This window comes from Xyrauchen texanus, chromosome 38, assembly GCF_025860055.1.
Source record: "Xyrauchen texanus isolate HMW12.3.18 chromosome 38, RBS_HiC_50CHRs, whole genome shotgun sequence".
Lineage (NCBI taxonomy): Eukaryota > Metazoa > Chordata > Actinopteri > Cypriniformes > Catostomidae > Xyrauchen > Xyrauchen texanus.
In genome coordinates, this window is record NC_068313.1 from 4032636 (window position 1) to 4057158 (window position 24523).

General features: G+C 37.8%; 1 protein-coding gene across 6 annotated transcripts; it reads right to left on the reverse strand.

Moving 5' to 3' along the window:
• Window positions 1–5105: 5105 nt before the first annotated feature.
• On the reverse strand, window positions 5106–23910 carry LOC127631979 (heterogeneous nuclear ribonucleoprotein L-like). 6 transcript variants are annotated; one of them, XM_052110419.1, is made up of 14 exons: window positions 23804–23910; window positions 23226–23344; window positions 22897–23134; window positions 22722–22809; window positions 22347–22441; window positions 20918–20990; window positions 14136–14168; window positions 12817–12885; window positions 12328–12584; window positions 12119–12240; window positions 8892–9093; window positions 8736–8793; window positions 7894–7998; window positions 5106–5631 (listed from the first exon to the last, which is right to left on the reverse strand). In XM_052110419.1, the coding sequence occupies exons 1-14, from the start codon at window positions 23888–23890 to the stop codon at window positions 5573–5575; spliced, it is 1605 nt and encodes a 534-aa protein (XP_051966379.1). In that variant the 5' UTR covers window positions 23891–23910; the 3' UTR covers window positions 5106–5572. The 6 variants fall into 6 exon arrangements, with proteins under 6 accessions (XP_051966379.1, XP_051966377.1, XP_051966381.1 ...); XM_052110417.1 differs by having other exon boundaries at window positions 7855–7998; XM_052110421.1 differs by lacking the exon at window positions 14136–14168.
• Window positions 23911–24523: the final 613 nt, after the last annotated feature.

Consider the following 24523-nt stretch of genomic DNA (forward strand, 5'->3'; position numbering starts at 1 on the left):
ATGGGAAGAACACAAAAACAGATCATTGAATGGGTTAAATTTATGACTGAATCAGCTTTCTTTGACTACTTGATATCTAGAACAAGTCTGGGTTCATTTGTTCCGTACATTAAGGGCTCAGTGCATCAAAAGTTTGTGAGAGGAGCAATGATGGATGATACTGATAACATAAGACAATCATGAATCATATGCATGTATGTAGAATGACTAATTGAAAAGAAAAAATAATAAAAACTTATGGCAAAAAGAAAAGACAGTATGTTGTCAGCATACAGCAACATATTTTCAGCATCTCACAATCACAAAATATTTGTCCATCTCCTAATGTGTTTGAAATGGTCAGATTTAAATGGCTGCATTTTTGTGGACTGGGCCTACAGCATAATATATCATAACATAGCCAATGAGTCTGTAATGGCTATTTATCAAAAATCAAATTGAAACTCAGTCAAATAGCCACTGATGCACCGCAGGCATGTAATGTACACAATGGCAAAATAAGTCCATTGTCCAAACACAATCGGTGTGTTTGCTGGTTTATTTATCCAATGCAAGCAAAACAAAACAAAGAAACCTGGCACCTGCTGGCTCTCATGCTCTGGTAAAAAAACCATGGGCCCTCCTCCGGTGCATGCTGGTCCTATCCCAATTTATACAACGAAATACCCATAGCATAGTAGAAGTAAATAATACAGTTGATGTGGTTATAATAGAGTAATGTTAACATACATAGCTTTTAAACAGCCAACTCAATGTACTCCGACAAAGACCAGTCACAATTGCAAAATGTGGCATATCGTACAGAATTATTTAAATGGTTAACAATGAAAAGCTATGGCAGAAGGGGAAAACATGGGGAAATCAAGGGTGCAGGGAGCTTACAAATTTGATGCTTATCTGTTCGTGGATCTCCCATTTTGCGTGTCCCATAGACAGCCTCAGTCACTCAGTAGTCAGCACAAATTTGCCTCTGGATTTTCAGTATGTGCTATCCAATTGGTGTGTCCAAATCATTCTACACATTCAGTCAGTCCTCAGTGTTCCAAGGTGATACAAATGATTAAATAAGGAGATGGTGTCTTTGCGGTTTTCCCACCTGCAAAAACATTTCAAAAGGTAAAGAATGTCAAAATGTGATAATTTCTGATTACATAAAAGTTTGAAATAGTTTGAACGGATTCAAGTACTTTGCATTAGTTCGAGGTTGATTTGGGGAAAACTTGACAGCCCCAGTCTATACAAGCTGGACATAAGGAACATCAAACACTGCCACAACCTCCTCCATGGCCTCTGGGGCCCACATCGCCTTCCCCATCCGTCTCATCTGCCAGATGTTAGTCATCTGCACACACATACAACTGTAGATGACATTGAGTTAGAGAGCACATGTGCATAAGAATGGGAGGTGCTGGTATTGGCCAGGTGATGAGCGGTGCCTGGTTTCCTCCAGACATGACACTTGCCATTCATGCCAGAGTGTTCAATCTTCAACGGTTTCAACAGACCAGATAATTTTGTTTCTCATGGTCAGAGTCCTTCATGTGCCTTTTGGCAAACTCCAAGTGGGCTGTCATGTGCCTTTTACGGAGGAGTGGCTTCCGTCTGGCCACTCTACCATACAGGCCTGATTGGTGGAGTGCTGCGGAGATGGTTGTTCTTCTGGAAGGTTCTCCTCTTTCTACAGAGAAATGCTGGAGCTCTGTCAGAGTGACCATCGGGTTCTCAGTCACCTCCCTGACTAAGGCCCTTCTCCCCCGATCGCTCAGTTTGGCCGGGCGGCCAGCTCTAGGAAGAGTCCTGGTGGTTCCAATCTTCCATTTACGGATGATGGAGGCCACTGTGCTCATTGGGACCTTCAATGCTGCAGACATTTTTCTGTGCCCTTCCCCAGATCTGTGCCTTGACACAATCCTGTCTCGGAGGTCTACAGACAATTCCTTGGACTTCATGGCTTGGTTTGTGCTCTGACATGCACTGTTAACTGTGGGACCTTACATAGACAGGTGTGTGCCTTTCCAAATAATGTCCAATCAACTGAATTTACCACAGGTGGACTCCAATCAAGTTGTAGAAACATCTCAAGGATGATCAGTGGAAACAGGATGAATACTTATGTGCATTTGATTTTTTTTTAATCATTTTTTATTTTTAATAAATTTGCAAAGATTTCAAACAAACTTCTTTCATGTTGTCATTATGGGGTATTGTTTGTAGAACTTTGAGGAAAATACTTAACTTAATCCATTTTGGAACAAGGCTGTAACATAACAAAATGTGAAAAAAGTGAAGTGCTGTGAATACTTTCCGGATGCACTGTATACCAGCTTTGATATGCCTTCAGCTTTGGAAAGCAGTACACACCCATGGATAGTCAGGTTCATCTGAGACCAGCAATTAAAAACATTCTATGCTTTGTGCAGACTCTTAGAGAAATAAATGTAAACTCTTTCAGATAGACACTTACTAATTACAATACCAAGATATCTAACTGTTTACAAGGTCTGTTTTCTCAAATTTTGTGCCAAATCTCTAAGTAGCATACATAAAAGCATGTTCTACAGCTACAATTCTGCAGCTAATGGTTTATAATCAGAGTTAAGCAAAGTTATTGGGTGCCAATTATCTAAGAAATGTTTATCTTTGTTTGCTTTTGGAATTAATGTAATTAGGCCGTGCTTCATCAATTCAGATAGTTCCCCGCTGTCTAAACATTACTTAAAAACATCTACAATCAAATGTTTTATATAATTCCAAAATGACTGATAGAATTCAAACGACAAACCATCAGGGCCTGGACATTTATTAAGTGGGGTCTTTGTAATTAGAGCCCGGGAACTTTCTAGTGTGTTAAATCATAGTGCTCTACTTCCGCTCATGCGGTAACGGTGTGCTGCAATGAAGGTTATTGGAAAATTGAAACTTTTGTATAATCTGATACTTTAAATCAAATAATTGATTCATAAATGCACATTTTAAACTCCAGCTGCTTATTTTTATATTAGATCGGTCAGTATACTGATGCCTTAAAAATAAGGTGTACTACTTGATCTTTTTGTATTTCATTTGTATGAACGTTGCTGTAAATTTCTGTTGGCAAAACCAAGTTTTAGTGCAAATGCTCTCTACTTTTTTGTTTTATACAATAGTTAGAATGATATATGGATATAATTATGTATTTTTAAGCATATTATATTGAAATTTTAATATTATTATCAAGGGGGTCCTACTCCCTTCAAGGCACAATTTTCCATTGTATGTCACATGGTTGTAATATTTAAAAGGAATATTCTGGATACAATCCAAGTTAAGCTCATTCAACAGCATTTGTGGCATTATGTCGATTCCTACAAATTTATTTTGACTTGCCCCAAAAAAGTAAAAATCTGGGTTATAGCGAGGCACTTACAATGGAAGTGAATACCAATTGTTGAAAGTTAAAATACTTTAACTTTACTTAACTAACGTTAAGTGATGTGAACATGATTTTAGTTTGCTAAAATCACTTACTAACTTTTTCTGTGTAAAGTTATAGCCAATTGCCATGATGTGAGTCAACAAACCTGAAAATGACCATTTAGAACAACTGTATATCACAAATAATACACAAGTTTTAACAGAAGAATTAATGTAAGTGCTTTTAGGATAAATTACAGTGCATTCAGAATTTATTCAGACCCCCCCCCCCCCACAGAATGATGCTACCATTACCATGCTTCACCGTTGGGGTGGTATTGCGCAGGTGATGAGCAGTGCCTGGTTTTCCCAGATATGACACTCGGAATTGAGGCCAATCAGTTCAAATTTCTTTTCATCAGACAAGAGAATCTTAATTCTTACCGGTGTTTTGCACCAAGGAAAAGGCTTCCGTCTGGCCACTCTGCCATAAAGCCCAGATCGGTGGATCAAGTGTTGCAGTGATGGTTGTCCTTCTACTAGTTTCTCCACACGATCTCTGGAGCTCAACCAGAGTGACCATCAGGTTCTTGGTCACCTCACTTACCAAGGCCCTTCTCCCCCGATTGGCTGGGTGGCCAGATATAGGAAGAGTACTGGTTGTTTCAAACTTCTTCCATTTAAGAATTATAGTGCCCACTGTGCTCTTGGGAATTTTGATGCCTTCCCCAGATCTGTGCATCAACACAATCCTGCCTCTGAGCTCTGCAGGCAGTTCCTTTAACCTCATGTCATGGTTTTTGCTCTGATTTTCATTTTCAACTGAGACCTTATATAGACAGGGGTGAGCCTTTATAAATCATGTCCAATCAATAGAATTTTCCACAGGTGGACTTCAAAGTGTAGAAACAGCTCAAAGATAATCCAGAGAAATGTAATGCACCTGAGCTAAATTTCAAGTGTCATAGCAAAGGGTCTGGATACCTTTGTCCATGTGATATCAGTTTTTCTTTTTAATACATTTGCAAAGTTATCAAAAATCTGGTTTTTGCTTTGTCATTATGGGGTATGGAGTGTAGATTGATGGGAAACAAATATTTAATGTATTTTAACATAAGGCTGCAACATAACAAAATGTGAAAATCAATTAATTCTGAATACTTTCTTAATGCACCATATAAGCTTCACATTTCTGCCTTTAAACCCTCCAAAATGGTCCTTGGTCCCCATTTACTTCCATTTTAAGTGCCTCAGAAAAGGAGTGGTCGAAATAAATTTTTGTGGTAATCAATATTATGCCACAAACACTGTTAATAGAGCTAAACTTGTATTATTGAACCCGGAAGATTCCTTTAATGGCCCTAAAATTTGCTTCATTGTTTATCTGCATAGTATTATTTGCTTCTTTTGATTTGAATAAAATAGGACAAAGATATTTTCTTGACCGATTTTGTGAGAATCACCCATATTAAATAGTCTTTTTGGACTGGGGATGGAGTTGAGTACATTTACATAGTACAGTGATTTTCAATTCTCAAAATATTAAAATCAATGTAATCAAGTTATTTCTGAATTTAACACTCTTTCGTCAAAGGAAATGTACATTTATCTCCAACGAGTGAGTCTGTTCCATTAGGTCTATTCCTCACATCATATGCTACTGCAACATTGATCTGCAATTATAAGCATGTGGTGGTGAGCCATTTTTTTGAGTAAGCACATTATTCCTTTATTAAAATGATTACATTTTATTTTCCAGATTGTAAATATATGCTGAGCAGTAACATCTATTAGCTTTTGAAAAAAGCCCTGTAAAACAATTAGAGTCGAATTGTGAACCGAGTCACAATTGTTCTATTGCACAAGCAATCACAACAAAGACCCAATGTCACTAATTTTATTTGACAAAAAACTTTACTGGTTAACGTTTTCTAAAAGTGAGGTGCTGAGCACAGAGCTAATAGTCAATAATGGGAAGCAATAAAAAAAAAGAAAAAGGGTAACAAAAATACTGGTACAAAAGCCTTTTAACTCTTCTCATCCATTAAAAACAATATGATGACAGTTAAGTCATTTACACTCTCAGTTTGTGTTCAAACAAATGAGCCATTAAGGACAATAAACACAGCAGGAAAGTGAAGGGTCAACGATGATACTGGGACATGATGAAAGATGCTGCTCAGTTTGCATGCTGTGCAGTAGAGAAGCACAGCTTTAGTGTGTACGGATATGGGCCATCTGCAGAGAGAGAGAGAGAGAGAGAGAGAGAGAGAGAGAGATGCACAGAGAAAAGGAAGATAAGGATTCATTAACATCAGGGTTGGGTGGCGGTAAAAATGCGTCAAGTGACTTACCACAGTAGATATATTTGAGCTGTATTTATTTACACATCAGACCAAGAAAGACACATGGATAAATGTGAAAATATAGAGCAGGGCGTGTCCCCAACAAGTTTGTGTTAAGGGTAATTGTTTATGGTTGCAGAGTAACATAACAATTTTCTGCATTTGATTTAAACATGGTTTAACTGAGTTGAGAATACTAGTCTAAACGGCTGCTAAAGGTTTAATCGAATTCACTAAAATATGCAATAAACACACAGGACAGATCATTTCTGTAAAAATATGTGAATGATGCATTACCCAATTGTGTTTTCTGTGGAAATAGTGAGTTGCATGTTTTATGTCACATTAATGCAGTTCTCAGCTTTTTAGGATGTGTAGCAAACAATCAGTGTAGGTTGGGAAAAGTATGTGAACCCCTAGCCTAGGCTAATGACGTCAACAAAAGCTAGAGTCAGAAGTTAGCAACCATCGTATCCAATTAATGAAACTAGATTGGAGGTGTGGGTTATAGGTACTGTGACTTATTAAAAGCACTTAAAAATGTGTAGTTTGCCATTTACAAGAAACATCTGCTGACGTGGACCATGCCTCAGAAGTTATACGATCAAAAAGAAAACTATTTGGTAAACACTTCCAACAGGTTTGCCATAATAAAAATCATTTGAGGTAAAATCATAGCAACCACAAAATCAACATGGTTACTGTAATGGTTACAATATATAGTAAAACCATGATTACTATATGGAAACTACAATATTACAGTTATAACACCATGGTTGATTGTATCAAAACCATGATTTCTGCTAAGAAAACCATGATGACAGCACTCATGGTTACTGCAATATTACTATAGTAAAACAATGGTTAATTTTTGTCAAGGTCCTGAAACGACCAAATCATTAACATTTTAACTTAATACCAGCACTATCACGCTGCAAGCATCAAAATAAAGTGCATTTCAAACTCAACATATACATTCACAATTCGAAGCTGTGCTTCACTATTGAAGGAATAACCTCACTATTAAATGGATATGACAAGGGATGTTGTGATAATGCTGCTAGAGTATTTTAATCATACGTGGAAATCCCACATGTACACCCCAAGTGCTTTAGTTATTGTTTCATGTCGGTCCACATTAAAAATGCTTAAAAACGGAAGGGAGTGCGTGCAGTTTCGGCTCACCTGCGGCTCGTGCGATATATTTCCCTGGGTGATCGATAATTTTAATGCAATTAATCAAAGCACATAATTGACGCTTACGTGCGCAATAAATTACAGCTGCGTGAGGAAACAGGAAGAACTCGATGTGATGTCATCAACTTGACCTATGTGAAACACAGACAGAGCGTCTCCATCTACAGACCCATACAGTTTCATTAGTGGAGATTGTCTATTTGATGCTTTGTTTTCTTCACAAAACTTGTGCACAAAATGAGTCATTAAACTTGGTGAACCGCGGTGCCAATGCTTACCAAACCGTGGGTGGCAAACCGAACCTAGTGCCCCTAGTGGCTACTCTCCCTAGAAGTGTCTGTCCAGCAGAGAGGACAATGAGTGCACAATGCTCAATGAGGTAAAAAAGAACACTAGAAGTGACAGCTGAAGACTTCCAAGGAATCATTGGAACTGGTTAACATCTCTGTTCACGAGTATACTATAGAGAAAACATTAAACAGGCCATGGCAGGGCACCACGAAGGAAGCTGTGGCTTTCCAACAAACACATTGCTGTGCACCTGAAGTTTGCCAAAGACCACATTGACACTCCACAATGCTGAATATGAGAATATGGCATGTCATTGCCCTAAACAGAATATGTTTTTTATTTTATGTAAATTATCCATATAATTCATTCACTGCTCATTTAAAAAAATAATAAGACTATTCTGCACTATTTAAGCTAACATTTATTTTTTCAAGAATTTCAGCTTTTAATTAGGCTTTTTTTTTACATTCTCCGGATGGTTTACAACACATGAACTCACACAAACACTTTAAACTCCAGAAAAATATAAAAATGACTGATCTGAGTAACTGAAAAATATTAATCATAGTAGTATAGTGTATTTATGTAACTGTTTTGTGCGAATTGCATTTTTGAATACGTCACTGACCTGCCTCTGAATGTAAATGATGGGGAGGAGGCCACTTACTGGGGTTCTTCATCTGGTAATGGTTCATCATGGCGAGGGCTTCCATTGCATCATTAACAGACTCCCATTCCATAAGGCCCGACGAACTCCTCTCTGACGAGGAACCTAACAATTTAAGGGGCATTGTTGACATTACAAAAAAGGAAGTGTATAGAAGACATCACAAACAACCCAACATTGGTTGCTGGGTATACCATGAAAGGAAAACGCTGCTCATGTGGAACAAGCCGCATTCTTATGTGCATGTACTATAAATGGGGTCGGTGTGCTTTGAAGCATGAAAGATTACATAACATTATTATGGGTGCATTTGATAAAGGAAATGAATTTAAGTGTTGCTGAGTTTATTGAACATTATTCATATTTATGTGTCCCATTTTAGAAAGTTAGTTAATTGTTATTTTCATACACAAATACAATGTTCTGTTACTATATTACTGTTTATATATCATGAGGAATTAAAAAACATTAATTGAGAGTTGTTAATCCAACGTTCGGCTTATCTTCCTGTACATGACATTTTATGTATCCTATATGTATGCCAAGTCAAGTGGTTTTTATTGTCGTTCAACCATATACAGTTAGTACAGTACATAGCGAAATGAGAAGAACGTTCCTCCAGGTGCTATATAAAACAACATAGGACAAACACAGGACCACATGACTACACAGACTAAATTATATTTCTACATAAAGTAGAAAAATGCGCAAACATAATTAAATAATTATGAATTGTTCCAAACAACTCAAATTGTGGACAAAAGACTTGTAGTCAAATCATCAGATCACTATCAAGTGAAGACTTAAAAGAAAAAAAGTCAACACATTTTAACATCACATACCTTTTGCTGCAAAAAGTTTGACATTGGAAGGGCTTTTCACGCCAAGCTCTTCACATATCTGAAAGGACAAGAAAATGCTAAATTAACATCAGAAAAGGTGATCTTTTAACAAAAAAAAAGGAAATAAATCATTGACACACTGTGATGTGAACAGACCCTGGTGAAGACGTCTGGTGAAGCCTCAGGTGCTGCGTTGAAAAAGTGGAGGACGTTGCTGGGGTGCTGAATGCGGTTCTTTGCTGCCTGCTCTGGAGAAGTAAAGCGGTTATTCCTGCTGCCGTGGAAGTCTTTGAAGCTGCTGGTCCCATCGTCCAACTCGTAGGACTGGCCTGGCATTATTGCCTGCTGCTTAGAAACACTGACATGAAAGAAAAACTCTTCAGTGATTAAATGGTTCCATATTTTTCACTTTTATCATAGATGATTTGTTGGTAAAATCGAATGGTAATAAAACTGGATAAAATTTTGCCATCAATTGTATCAGTTAGTTTGTATTTACAGTAGATTTACAGCACAGCAAAACTTATTATAAACATTAACTTGATCGCAAGCATTTAAAGTAGCATTTTAATGGGAAAGGGAGCCACCAACATGTCAGTGGTTGTCATTTACAGCAGATATACTATAATCTATACCCTTCATTTTGAGTGAAAAAAGCTGATAATTAGAATATTTACACATTGTATCGGTTTGAAACAAATACAGAATTAAGGTTTATACTCTAAAATATGTTTTTCAGAATATAAATGTCTGCCTGGTGAATTAAATAAATTTGCAAAAAAAATCCCATAGACCAATATGAAAAGGTCCAGACACACATCTAAGGATCAAGATGTCATGAGACCTCTTCTGACTTGAGCCAGTAAGACACAATTTAGCAACACCCAAGGAACAGTGTTATTATGGTTTTAGATGTTTTGATTAGTTCTTATTCCATTTTAAATTTAATTTGTCATTCCAGTTTGTTTTTGTTAGTGCTGTGAAATAGTATTTGACCCCTTCCTGATATCTTATATTTCTGTGTATTTTTCATACTAAATTTTTTTAGATCTTCAAATGAGATAAAACAAAGGCAACCTGAGCAAACACAAAATACAGTTGTCATATATATTTGCATTGAAGCAAGCAAGTTATCCAACACCTATATCACCCATGTGAAAAACGAACTGCCCCCTTAAACTTTATAGCTAGTCGTGCCACATTTAGCAGCAACAACAGCAACCAAACGCTTCCGATAACAGATCAGTCTTTCACAATGCTTTTTTTGGAATTGTGGCTCACTCTTCTTTGCAGAACTGCTTTAGTTCAGCCACATTGGAGAGTCTGAACATGAACTGCCCATTTAAGGTCCTATCACACCATCTCAATTGGATTCAAGTCAGGACTTTGACTAGGCCACTCCAAAACTTACATTTTCTTCTTTTAAGCCATTCAGATGTGGACTGACTTCTATTATTTTGATCACTGTCTTGATGCATAATCCTGTAGCGCTTGAGCTTCAACTCACGGATTGATGACCTGACATTCTCCTTTAGGATTTTCTGGTAGAGAGCAGAATTTGTTTCCCTCAATTATTGCAAGTCTGGCCCTGAAACAGCAAAGCATCCCCACACAAATCACACTACCACCACCATGCTTCACCGGAAGTATGATGTTCTTTTTGTGGAATTCTGTGTTTGATTTACTCCAGATGTAACGGGACCACTGTCTTCCAAACAGTTCCACTTTTGACTCATCAGTACACAGAACATTCTCCCAAAAGGTTTGAGGATAATCAAGATGTGTTTTGGCAAAATTCAGATGAGCCTTAATGTTCTTCTGTGTTAGCAGTAATTTTCGACTTGCCACTCTTCAGTGACGGTGACCTTTATTGATACAAGAAAGGCCTGCAGTTCCATGGATGTTGTCTTTGATTTGTGACTTCCTGGATTAGTTGTCGCTATGTTCGGAGGAATTTTGGAAGGTCGGCCACCTCTGGAAAGGTGCACTACCATGTCAAGTTTTCTCCATTTGGAGATAATGGCTTTCACTGTGGTACTTGGAGTTCCAGAGCTTTTGAAATAGCTTTTTTTAACCCTTCCCAGACTTCAAATCACCTTTTTCCTCATAATTCCTGGAATTTAGTTCGACCTTGGCATAGTGTGCTACTGGGTGATACCTTTTAGCCAGCTTCATGCTGGTGAAAAATGTCCATTTAGGCATTTATTTGATTGAACAGGGCTGGCAATAATCAGGCCTTGGTTTTCTAGTCCAGCTGAACCCCACTATGAATGCAGTTTTATAGATTTGGGGATTTAATAACTACGGGGAAAATACTTTTTCACACAGGCCCAGATGTATTGGATGAACTTTTTTGCTTAAATAACATTATCATTTAAAAACTGTAACTTTGTGTTTACTCAGATTGCCTTAGTTTTATATAAGATTTTGTTTGAATTCATACTAAATGAGACAACAGAAGAAATCAGGATGGGTCAAATACTTTTTCATAGCACTAAGGTTCACACTTTGTTCGTTTTAGTATCGTTTTTGTTTTCTCAGTGTTCTTCTGTTTCAGAGTTTTAGAAATGTATGGCTGCAAAGGCTCAAGTGTTTATCATCACTTTAATATGTGTAACAGCATTACATTTCTAAGGGCAGTCTTGTGACACCTTTAGTGACATTTTCATATTTAATTAAGGTAGATTGATATACGGTGTACCAAAAAATACATTGAGAAACTTTATTTTAGTTAATTTTAGAGCTACGAAAATGTTTTTTGGTTTCAGTATTTTACAATCATGTCAGTTTTTTACTTTTCAGTTAACAAAAATGGTTTAATTTCGTTTTAGTTACCGATAATACTGCCAACGAACCACTCAAAAACACACTGAAATTGCATAAATATGATGTTTTTAACCCAAACATAACAGGTGGATTACTTGTGATAATATTGCTATACTCACAACACTAAAAATAGGCTTAACTTTATTTTTGGCCTAAAATATAATTTTCATCATTTGGTTTTTGGGTAAATTGTGACCAATTATACTTTTGTTGAGATTCACCCTGAAAGATATATTTAGGTATATTTAGTTTTTCTGCATTCCAGTTCGTCTCAGCACACAATCGAGTGCTCAGCCTATTAAGAATACTCTTTTGAACACTAGCAAATTCAACATTGCATGACGCATGCGTACTACGACTGCGTTGTGATAATCTTTTTAGTACAGCCAACGTCAAGCGAATGTGATGAAAATGTGCTATGAGAAGTATCTGTAAAATTTGGGCCACAGTGCTGATTACGAAATTTGCGTCACAGATACTGTGTGCTTTCCAATCAGCAACATGGAAAACCGAAGTATACTTTGGCCTTAAGAGACAGAACTGCAGTCAGAACATACCACACATTAAGCTTCTGATTGAACAGGAAGTTATTGTTGAGATGTGAGATGGCCCTATCGACAGCATAGCAGTCTCCCATCTCCACCATGGCAGCTCCAGGCTTGCTCTTCATAAATTTCACCTACATTTGGAGGGAAAAGGGACTTTTTAAATGAAGCTGTCTAAGCATTTTGACATCGTCAGAATCATCTTTTGACATTTCACACACCCGTTCCACATTGCCATACAGGCAGACGATGTTGAAGACCCGGTCTGCATTTATTTTCAAGGGATCCAGGCCGTAGACCATGACCACCGGCGAGTCTGCATGTGCACCGTATTCACCCGGAGGTGGAGGCGGCGGGCCGTACTGTCCTCCATATCGCTGACTGGTTCCACCACGCCTCGGAGCACCCATTGGTGGCCCCATTCGCCGCCCTTCATAGGGTCCACCGTAGCTCTCATCTTGGTATCCGTGAAAACCACCTGAGAATCCGAAGACGTCAAACAGAATACATGTAATTTGGGTTGTAGGCAGCTTAGGGGAAAAACAAACATTAAGCACACCCTGCACTTTAATTTAGGTTAAATGTCAACACAGCACCATCTTGCTGCCACTGTGATAAATGCACCCCGATTTTTTGTCGTTTTAACATTCACTCCTGTTTGCGATCAATTGAGGCAAATGTGTTTACGCGTGTGCCATGGCGAGCCTTACCATACTCTGGAGGGTGGTCTCCCAGCAGAGCCGGCTGCCTCTGGCGCTTGTTGGGGTTGGCGTTCATATCTGAGAGGCGAGAGAGGAAAGAAGGCCAAGAAAGGATAGGGGGAGGGGCAAATAAAGAGGGAGAGAGAGAAAAAGCGAAAGATGAATTCGCTGAGAGGCGAGTCGAAAGGACACTGACTTTGTGGTCGTTGATGTGACTAACATGACCTTTAAGATCAGCAGAGAGAGAGGCAAACACAAGTCAAAATAGGGGATTATGTAAAAAGTGACCTATTCACAGCTTAAAAGCCTGTTACCACACTCACATTTGGGCTTTCTTATGAGGTGTACCAGTTCCAATCAAAGTTGTATATGAGATTTACCAACACATTATCAGAAAACGGCAATAGAATGAAAAACTCATTGGCCGATCTCAAGGAGATCGCTGGAGTTAAAGGAACGCTGTGGGTTAAATACAAGTGAAGCTCTGTGGAGAACATCTGTAGATTTTTTTATTTTTTTCAAAATTGTCGAGCAATGATATACTGTTTGCGAACATTCAGACACTGGCCACACCACTGAGGGAGGAGTTTATAAGAGCATTTAAATATGAGATGCACAAAACTGCATTTTATGATGACTGATACTACTGCAAAAATTGTTGTTTAAAAGGATGCCAATGGGCAAAATTACAGACACAAGAATGATGAAAGGCTCTCTCACATTGGGCAGATGTGAATGGCTTTCAGTTTCAGATGGCAAATGAATGAAACAGCATATCAAACAACAGTGAATTGGCACTAAAGTGTATTTGAGTAGATTTGGTTCCTTTTGTAGATCATATAGATGTAGGCAAGTTTGCACTAGCTCATTACCTCTGCACACCATTATGTTCACACTGACTGATCTTGACTGACTGGGGAAATTAACCTAGAGAAAATGTCAGCGTCAAAGTAGGTGGAGCACCAGGTCACACCCACAGAGGACATGGACCAAGTGTAGTAAGGTGTTTATAAGCCAGTACAAAAGTTGGCCAGCTGTTTCGAACAAACGAAACAAACTCAACCACCTTCTCTTTGCTTAGATTGAGTTAAAAATGGCATCACACCTGTTTGTTCTTCGCTCTCGAGGTATATTGGCACATTTCCTATGACTTCCATTTTAAGTTCATTAATTTACATGCAAATTTGCTTATTTTTACAAACTGAGGAACATGCCGAAATTATTTTGTGCTTATCAACAGCATATAGATCTTTTACTTGTATTGGACCCAGAACGCTCCTTTAATGGGAGGGAGTCAGTGGGACAAAATGTCTACTGCAGACACACACCTTGATTGCCCCCATTGCCATCAGCATCTGCACCTGTTCAGGTACACACAGTGCAAACATGAATCTCACAGACATTTCTAAACATTCACATAACAGGTTTCATACTCTATGCAGGAAGTTAAAATGTAGGGCACCTTTTAATGGTGTAAGCCATGCAGGTCTTTATTGTAATTTAATTGTACTTATTTTTATTTGTTTTACTAAGGACACAAATGGGACTATTCCCTTAAGCATCTAATTTTCAAAACATCTCTAAGAATAACATTGCACATCCCAACACAGCAATGCATTTAAATGCGACTTGCTGAATATCATCAAGTTTGACCCAAAGGTTGGAAAAAGAAATAAAAAACAGGGAGAAAAAAGGCAAGTTAGTCAAACATTTGATCACACATCCCCATGAAACAAGACTATGTGTGCATCACTCCAAGACAACAGAAGCTTGGGGTTACTTACAGCACAAAATCAAGGGTTGGGGGTCGAAGGTTGGGGCAGGTAGAACATGCCGAAATTTAACCACCGACGAGCGTCTTCACAGGGTTCTTCTCCACATCACATCCAAAAACTTTCCATTTCTTCCCCCCACCAGTCCATTCCACTTCCAAAGCAATCATCTTCATTTCAGATCACATTCATAGCTCCACTGAGGCCGGTGAATGATCCATATTCTCATTTCAAAGCCGTTCTTCCCACAGAGGTTGAAAAGCTGGAGTAATTTATGCCGAATTCAGATTGACTGGCGATTCCACTAGGGACACAAAGCCAACCTGCATCATACGGAAGGTGTTAACAGTAGTCATACGACTGAAAATTGGGGTAAAACGTCACATATTGAGAGAGAGAAGGAATCGTTTAGGAGACTGAGAAAGGAAAGGACTAGAGGAGGACACTTGTTGGGAACAGAGGGGGTATCTGAAACACCAGCCTCCAAGGCAGAATTTCAGGAAGTTGGCATGTTGTCTGTTTGCATGTCAGTACCTTGTCTGCAGTGTCTTCTGTGTCTCAAGTGGTTTAGTGTCATCAGCTGTCAGGCATGTCGATTTGTAGGTGGCATGTGGGTATTTGTGTTGTGTGGATCAGCAAACGAGAGAGTGAGAAGACGGAACCCAGAGAGAGACAGACAGGTTCAGAGAAGGCTGTTTGTCTGTGGACATCATTGGCGTGAATGAAGCATTGTGTTGTGATGTCACTTGAGGATGAGTGTCAAAGAGATCCCTTGTTTGCAGTGCAGTTAAGATGGTGTATCACGATGGAGTGTGTCTTGTTCTTGACCCGTAAAAACAACGGGAAAAAAGCTGAAAGGGTGTAGGAGCCATAACTACTTGCAACCCCAAATCCTTCAATGTGTTGTGACGTACAACGGATAGAATTTCTTCATTGTGTTGGTTCTGTAGGAGGGTGGTGAGTGCTAAATGTTGCGTGATCATGTGTTTGTCAGGATGTCCTGCAGTTTCACAAGAGTGAAATGGGTGTTTGTCCATGAGAAATGTTGTCACTGGTATAGGAAGCGGTTGTGGTTTGTTGACTGGTAGTGTTGGGGAGTCTGAAGAACTTGTGTCTTCAATTAAATATAGGAAATATATTCCCAGTGTCCAGATGTATTGAGTGTTCTGTTGTTGTGGTTGAGATTCTGGAAAGTTTCTGTGCTCTCATTTTGGTTTTCTAAGGGTGCTTTCACACTTTGTTCGAATCAAGAGTTCGATTATGCTACCTACCCCAGCTGGTTTTGGTTCACATCATATAATGTGGGTCGGAAATGTGGTGCATTTGCATCATCAACGTGAGCACCACCATGAGTACAAGCAGCAGCTGTTTAACACAAACTAGGCAACGACTTGACGAGAATGATTACCAAACATTTTAATGCACAGAACAGCTTTGCAACGGATGAGAAGAATGTGAGCAATTCATTTGGAGACAAGCAGGTAAGAGAAATACAGTATACCATTCTAATTGCAAGATGGAAATTAGGGTTGCGCGGTAGGCCGATGCTTCGGCAGGATCACGATAATTACGTTTCAAAATACTGCCGGTGCCACATTATTTTTTTTATACTGTTGTACGGTAAAATATGTTGTATGTGTGGTAGTAAATATAATTTTCACTAAAACCTTCATTTGAATGAGAAATATGTCGGCAATAACATTAAAAATATAGTCTTTGAGTGGCGTCCCACTCCTGAACTTGAAGAGCGCAAAATGATGTTTAGAATTTGCCCCTTACATAGTATTGTTCATTTTTCAATGTGTGGTTTTCCCATGCTTCAAACACACACATGTCTGAATACCAGCATGTTAATTTGGTGATAATGTCTTATAATGGATATAGATTCAAGGACAATTTTGGAGAGTGAGAAGCATTTTACTCAACGCAATTCAAGTAGCGAGATTTGTAATTATTTTGGGCATTGCCTGATGAGACCGGTAAACCCATCTGCCGTCAATGTTGAAGGGATTTCAAGCCAAAGGGGGAAACACCAGCAACTTTATTTAACACTTTTGGACACATCCCACTGCTTCTGCAGAATACACACAGGTTAATGCCACTTCATTTAACCTAAATGCTTTATCTTAACATTTAAAGATTTAACGTTTCTCTGAAAAACCGAACGTTGAATTCGTTTAATAAATACATGGTGGCGGTAACTTCACACTTATGATTGGTTTGATCAAGTCCCTGAGGTGTGATCAAACCGGTGTGTGAGATCTGCATTAACACTCCTCAAAAAAACAGCTGCTCAAAACAGTCTTTTCAATGTTACAATATATTTATTTTTAAGTTACCAGCATTCAAATAATAGAATAAATGTTTAAAAAGGTATTGGCTGATTGAAGTGCTGATTGAAGATTTTTCTTTGATGATCATTTGAGTCTTCTCCCAGTTCATCCATCAGTTATTTTCCACCACTTCCAGAGCAACAATTGGAATGGCTAGTTTCTGAGGACCACCTTTGCTATGACAAACTGTGTTAAGAATGTGGTATCGTGATACTACTTAGTATAGTGATACTTTAGGTATATTATCGCAAGATATGATTATCATCAACCGTGATTCACTTCTGCAATTTAGGATGATTGCATTCATATCAGATGTGAATTGTTTGCTTATATTCCTATGAAGCGTACCTCAGATCACTTTTTCAAGCAAACTTTGGTGCGGTTTGTGAGTGCGCACCAGAGTTCACATTAACCAATCGAAAAAAAATTTACAAAACGAACCATCGTGCACTCCAAATGTGCAAGTGTGAAAGCACCCTAAATGTATCGCATGAATGCAATGAGCAAATGGCCATGAGCAAGCACCAAAGAAAACTTCATTCAGAAGTCTTCAAAAGGTTTGTTTAACTGTAATTTGTTTGTGACCAGAACTTTTCTGGACACACCGTCAATGACCAAACAAATATTTACATGAAAAATCCACAAATACCCTCAGCTAAAATCAAGAAATGTCTTAAAATTCAACATGAACTCAAAACTGACCCAATTTACTTTATTAATACCCATTCCTGGTCAATTTGTGAACAAGTGAAAATTATTCTAAAGAAAAAAAGATTTCATCTTGCATCAAAATGATGCAAGAATCAATTCTCAAAACCACGATCTGCAATGCAGCGATTGGTTGGTGACAAGACATAGCAAATTGATGATGTCATATACTCTATAAATTAATTATTGTGATCTATTTATTTTAATACTATACACTAAAGAAATGTGTATTGCAGGGCCTTCCACAGACAACAAGCTGCTACACTCAAAGACAGCTGGACAGAGCAAAACAGTGTAGCGATCGAGATGCATTTCTCAGTTTTAAACTACGTTTAACTTGGCACAGCATCCTAAAAACACAGCAATAATAACTAGAGACAGAAAACAAGCGAAACCCTTCAAGAGTGTTAATCTAATCCAGGAGTCGGCAACCTATGGCAGCTGTGCCAGCATTGGCACGCCGAGGGGTAATCACTGGCACGCAAGCAATGGTGAGAGAGAAGTAGACCATTTCACTTACATAAATTCCGCACCTACATTCCAATCTACATCTTGATGTAATCCTTCCTCATAATCACACAGCATGTTTTCATGAGCTGAATCGGTGGCGAAACAAAAAGTTCAAATGTGACGAGACTGCAGTATACCCAACAGACTCGTGCAAGCCATTCATGCATTACAAGCCGGCAGTACTTAACTTACGGTTAATCGCGCGAATAAACGCACCCGCTTTGCTCTGGTCAGGTTGTGTGGATGACAGCCTACATTCCACGTTTCATTTGTTGCTTTTTGCTTTCAGAACAGCACGTGATGTAATAAGGAAAACACCACTATTAATCCTTGAGGTTTTCAACCCAGCATACAGGTACACCCTCCTTAAACCATTGTCAATCTCAAAATTACATTAAAAGAGGAAACAAACCCACAGAGCCTGGAATTAACCCTGGAAATAAATTTTTAGGATTTTGCAGGTGTGATTCACCGAAAAAGGCAAAATAGTTGATAGGCTTATGTTGCGCAAATGGCTTGCACGCGTAGAGCGAATCTAGTCACACTTTAATAGCGTTAAGCCTCCCATTCAGCTGATAAAAACACTGCATGATCATAAGGATTACATCAAGATGTAGATTAGAATCCAGGTGCAAAAAATGACATGTAAGGCTACAATAAACAGGGTTCGTACAGATGCTTCAAGGACTATGCTCGAGATGTCATTAAAACAAAACATTTTTTGTTAATTTTAAATAAACATATTTTAAGCATTCAGTTAATTTATTTTTATAAAACACCACTTATTACAAGAACAATAATGAGCATCTTTACCTACACATTCTCACAGTAACAATTCTTGATTCATTCATGACGTGTTTGATGTGCAGTTGTAGTGTGCTCCCTTAAAACGCACTTCCCTTTCCAACAAAAGTGAATAACTGGGTCTGTAAACAGTAGTCCATATGACTCGTGCTTTGTTCAATGTTTTCTAAAGTCACAACAGATTTATGTGAGGAACTGACCCAAATTTCAAATGGGTCATTCACAACATTTTTGACTTACCAACTTACAAAATATAAAAATGTTCCATTTAGTTAAGTTTTTGCCTATTAATGCTGAGGGTAAACATTTTGTAACATGTTGACATAAATTTGTAATTAATAAATGACAACTTGGCTGTTCTTTCGTTTATTATTTAATTTTGTTTCACAAATTAAGCACGTTAACACGAACAAGGGTTAAATGGGTAACACCACCACATTGAGGGTTCAATGGTGTACAACAATTTTTTGGGGGTTAAAATAGTAGTTAAAATGTGAATAACTTTAACATACTGGGAAAAATGACAATATGCTTATTTAAGCAGCCTCTGAACTTAAACCTTAATTATTTTCTACACATTTAAAAAAAAAAAAAAGGGCTCAACATTATTTTAAATTATTCATATAATTTTGTTTTACTTTTTGCACATTTGTTCAGCCTCGCACCAATGCTTTTATTAAAATTAAGTACAAAATAAATACATTTGTTTTACAGGCAATTAACAATTTCAAATATATTTTAAAACAATCAAGCCAAGAGTCAAGCTTTTTCATATCATTAAAGGTTTGGTTATATATTTTTTTTCTCTCTCTTACTATTTGAAAGTTTTTTCATGACTAAAAAGAAAACCAATTTTGTGAAAAAAAAAAACTGAATCCTCCACCGGTTCTGCATTCAAACCATTCAAAACGTTTTACATATCATACTATTTTCAATTGTAATTAAAACTGATAGTTGCAAGGATTCATACTTGCTAAATCCACAACAGCAGCATCTATAGAATATATATTTTTTAAATCCTTCCGTAACACTTGATTGTGATTGGCCCAATCTGAAAAGCGCTGCCAAAAGTAACAGGTGTCAAGTGACAACGCCGCCTATGCACTACCTGCTTCAGCAGTGGTCTAGTGGTTTGTCATCGTATTTTTCCAAAAAAATAAATACATTTCATTTATTAAATGATTTCAGCAACGTATTTTACCATTTTCTATAATTCAAGATTTTTTTTAAGCACCTTAAAAATTGCTATTTTCAAGAGTTTTCCAGGACTTAAATTTGAAAAAACCAAATTCAAGTACTTCAAGCATCTTGTACGAACCCTGAATAAAATTCAAAATGACTGACAGCAACTCCGAAATTATCTTTCAAGAACTGAACAGTCAAGGATTGTCAAATTGTCAAGAATTGTTGATATTGTCTTTGTACATTTTTCTGTCTATTTGGTTTACTGTACATAGTAAATACAAATAAAATTAAAAAAAGTGTCAACATTTACATTTCTCAGTAATCAATATAAAAAAATGGAGCCATGTATTAAATCTAGTCCTACCAGGCATATGTGGCATCAATAAGACATACATCAAATTATGGAAAACAGGTTGTGAACGTTGTATAATGTTTAGCTGTCATACTGGACCATGGACTGTTAGTATGCCTATATGGTGCTTACCCAGCAAGACACTTGTCCCTCACACCATGGACATATGATGGGCATTGCTTGAAATGGAAGATTGGGAGATATCCAGAGAATCATGTTCGGAGGATGCTTTAGCGATAAGATCGCAGGAATATGGATTTACCTCCCCCTCAAAGCCATGAAAACATATAGAGTAGACACTGGTTTGCTTAACGCTCAGTGCAGGGGAGGTGAAAAAGTGGATTCACCGCTGCAGTTCCAAGATGCCCCAGTCCCACCCACTTATTTCCCCACAGTGGCAGTAAGGGCGCTGAGCAATGTCAGAGCAGGTGTAGGGTTAATCTTACCTTGGCTGCCCAGGTTTGGATTGGTGTAGTCCCATGTATCCTGGTCATTCTTGAACACATTGAGGCGTGTTGGCTGGAAGGAAAAGCAGATAAATAATTAGAGCTGTCAAAATTAACAGATTAAAATTTCTGATTAGTTTAAAATGTTTAATGCAATTTATGCATTTACTAATCTGACATAATACTCAGAAATGTTATTTAGCTTGGTGCGAATTCTAAACTTTGGTTGGAACAGGACGGAACATTTGAAATGTGTCCGGGACATTACAGTGACGTACACACAACAGCAAATTTGTGCGTGTTTGCCAACAATCTTGAAGTGATGGAGAAAGAACTTCTTACAAAACGTTGGGTATGGTCTGCCTACGGGCCGCTTAAAGTTCTAACAATTTTGTAATTTAATCATGTAGGCAGTGCCAGTGCTAAAAAACTGGAATTGCATAATAAGATCACACTTTTCTTTTGGTTGTTTTTTTCCATATTAGATATATGACAAAAGCAGTAAGAGAACTTTGAGTAGTATGAACTCAGCCATTCTATGCAGCGCTTTTCATGTGGAGATCAAGCTTTGATGCGGTGCTAGACATTGGTGTTAAGAGGTGCTTTGACGCCCAGACACGAATTAAATGAATGCGGCTTCATGATTGCTGTAGAAAAGTAGGTACAAGCCGATTAATATTGAGGAGGATGAGGGTTTAAGAGGATTAATGCCCATTTCAATGAACACACAACTTAGGGCTGCATGATTATGCCGAAAATCTCAATTGCTGATTATTTTCTTTGATATTGTAATCGCGCTTATTCATTTTGATTGATTGAATTTACATTAAAATACTTGTGTGAACAGTTGAATGCAATATTCTTTATGTAGGCCATGTAATCAGAACCATGTTCTTGAATTGCTTGAATATTCTAATTGCATGTAAATCTAAATGTGTTCACATTTTGAATAAATTATACACAGTATAATTGATATAATGAGCATTACTGATATGCCTTTAGACTCATTTAAACATGTTAGATTTGCCTCTGCATTCATGCACACAATGGTCCAAAAAATATGCTGTAAATAGAAAATGGTGGTTCATTGGGAATACACCTAAATGAAATGCTGTAATTTTCACTATTAAATCATTGCAAGAGCTGTAATTGTATTCAATAATTTTTTTTCGATAAATTGAGCAGCCTTAATGCTACCTATGGGGACTAGCTCTTTCAATTAGTAAACCTACCACTTACACTTTGGGTAACATTTAATGTTACTTGAATTGATGCACTTCACAAGGTTTGACAAATTATGCCAACTGACACAGGGTCTCGCACATTTTGTGACAAATCACAAGTCACTTTGAGCAAATTAAGAGAGAATTTGACTTTTGGGTGAACTATTCCTTTAAGGTTTGAATAGTTTGAAAATCAAGAATCTCACCTTAGCATACTCTATCTTTAGAGTGCAGCAGCCAGAGTATATATCGGCACCATTGAGCGAAGCCTTGGCCCTTTGGGCACTCTGAACGGAGTCAAATGTGTGAGGAATTAAAGAAATATGCAGATCATCTTGAGTGCAATCTTGGGACTGCAACATACATTGCAATTACATGAGCAAATGTTTGTTAACTTCTCCACAATGCTTGTACTATAAAACACTCCTAGCCCAGACATCACAAAACATAATTATGAATGCAAACAGATGACACTAACAGGTGCATAAAGACTCAAACATGAATTAAAGCTTTTCAGAGTTGAAGACAACAGCTGGGAACAAACAAATATTTTTGATCCGCAGTCTGACACAGTAAAGGATATTCCACCATGGCCTGCACACCATTCTTCCTGAAGATGACAATTCTTTGAACAGGACCACAGTTGTTGCAAATAGTATAAAGAACATCCTGTACAATGATCACAAAAATGTTAGCTCCGAATAAACAAATCTTTAAATGAAATGTAGCAATATGATTGCGGTGTTGGTACTTTACCGTGGTAACAGGATAAATGGGGTTCATGATTGTTAATAGCAAAACATTGTTAACACTGCGGGAGTCATCGGGGTCGCCCGGCCTGGAAATTTTCTGACTGGTAGAGTAGTTTACGAATGCAGGATGTCCGGCAATGTAGATCTGGTTATCGTTGGTATAAGTAACAGCATTGCAAGACCCACTCATATCCTCATATTCAACCAGTGCTTGACGTTTCTTAGGCATAAGTACGACATAACTGCAAAGAGATTGAACGGTCCACAACACATTGCAATACATACATAATCAAAGTGGAGCAAAACCTTATATAGTTGTAGCATACAAGTTACCTGATGGTTCCAAACTCTTGAAGGGCTTCAACAATGTCTGCCTCCAAAACCCCATCCACTAACCCTCTGACATGCACCACAAGGGAGGGTTGCGTCTTATGAGGGTCATCATATCCTTCCTGCAATATATGCACTTATTACATTGGCCAAGCAGGTAAGCAAACAGGTATTACACGTGTAACTGGCACATTTTCACGACGTTTAGTGACATTTACATTAGCAAGTGGGTTAAATTAATTTTTAGATGCTTATTCATCTTCATGTTGATAATCATGTATGCATACAGACAACTATATTATTACATGCAGTACAATCCATTCATTCAGCAGCACGTTCGAATCTGTGGAGCGTGACGTACAAATCCATTTTACACGTATGAATAAAATATTATCTACATCTTAAGTTATTTATATATTTCAGCAACTGTCGTATTGTGTAAAAAAACTTGCAGCAGTTTACTGTGGCTCAATTGTTTGGTTAGCTGGTTGGCTAACTAATGCAAGTTCAGCCAGCTAGCTGTGTCAAATAAAGTCCATTATAAAAACATCTGTCAATGTGTTTGTAAAGACTCGTCTTACGGTGGCCATTGACCCGTCGCTATCGGTTTTTTGGCGTTTTGTCGCTCTGCCGCCTTCGCTGTAGTAGCGAGCAGTCTGCGTCGCCATGTTGTCCCGTTACAATTCACGCGCATCAAAATGGACGAAAACTACAGAAATTTGGACATGCGAGGTCACGCCCCCAAAACAAGACCGGTGAGTCTTTCTGGTGAAGAGGAGTTGTCAATCGTCGCTGTAAGCAAATAAAAAGCGCATAACACCACGTTTGAGGTCCGTGATTGGGCAATAAATTATTCACTTTAAACGACGCCCCTCCGCCTTTGTCAAGTGATGTGAGTTTACGAACTCGCAATCACACCTTTATAATTTTTATCACCTTATTGAAAGATCTTAACACATTTCTCGATACTTTAATGCTTGAAAATCTGAATTTATTGCGGTGATTTTTTTTTAGCAGGGCTGACAAAAATACTGTTATAGCGCAGTAACATTATTTTAAGTTTATTGTGCTATTAGAGATCGTTACAATGTTCAAATATTCTGTACGTTTTGTTTCCTGGCAACACGACACAATGCACTATTCAAAATCAACATATTTGAGTACAAAAGTCGACATTGAAAATCTGGAATCAAAACCTAATTTAAAACAGGAAACATCGTTTTTATATTTAAAAAAGAGACAAAGTTAAGAAACATGGTGTAAAATATATTAGCAATATTTAACAGTATTGCTAGGTCACT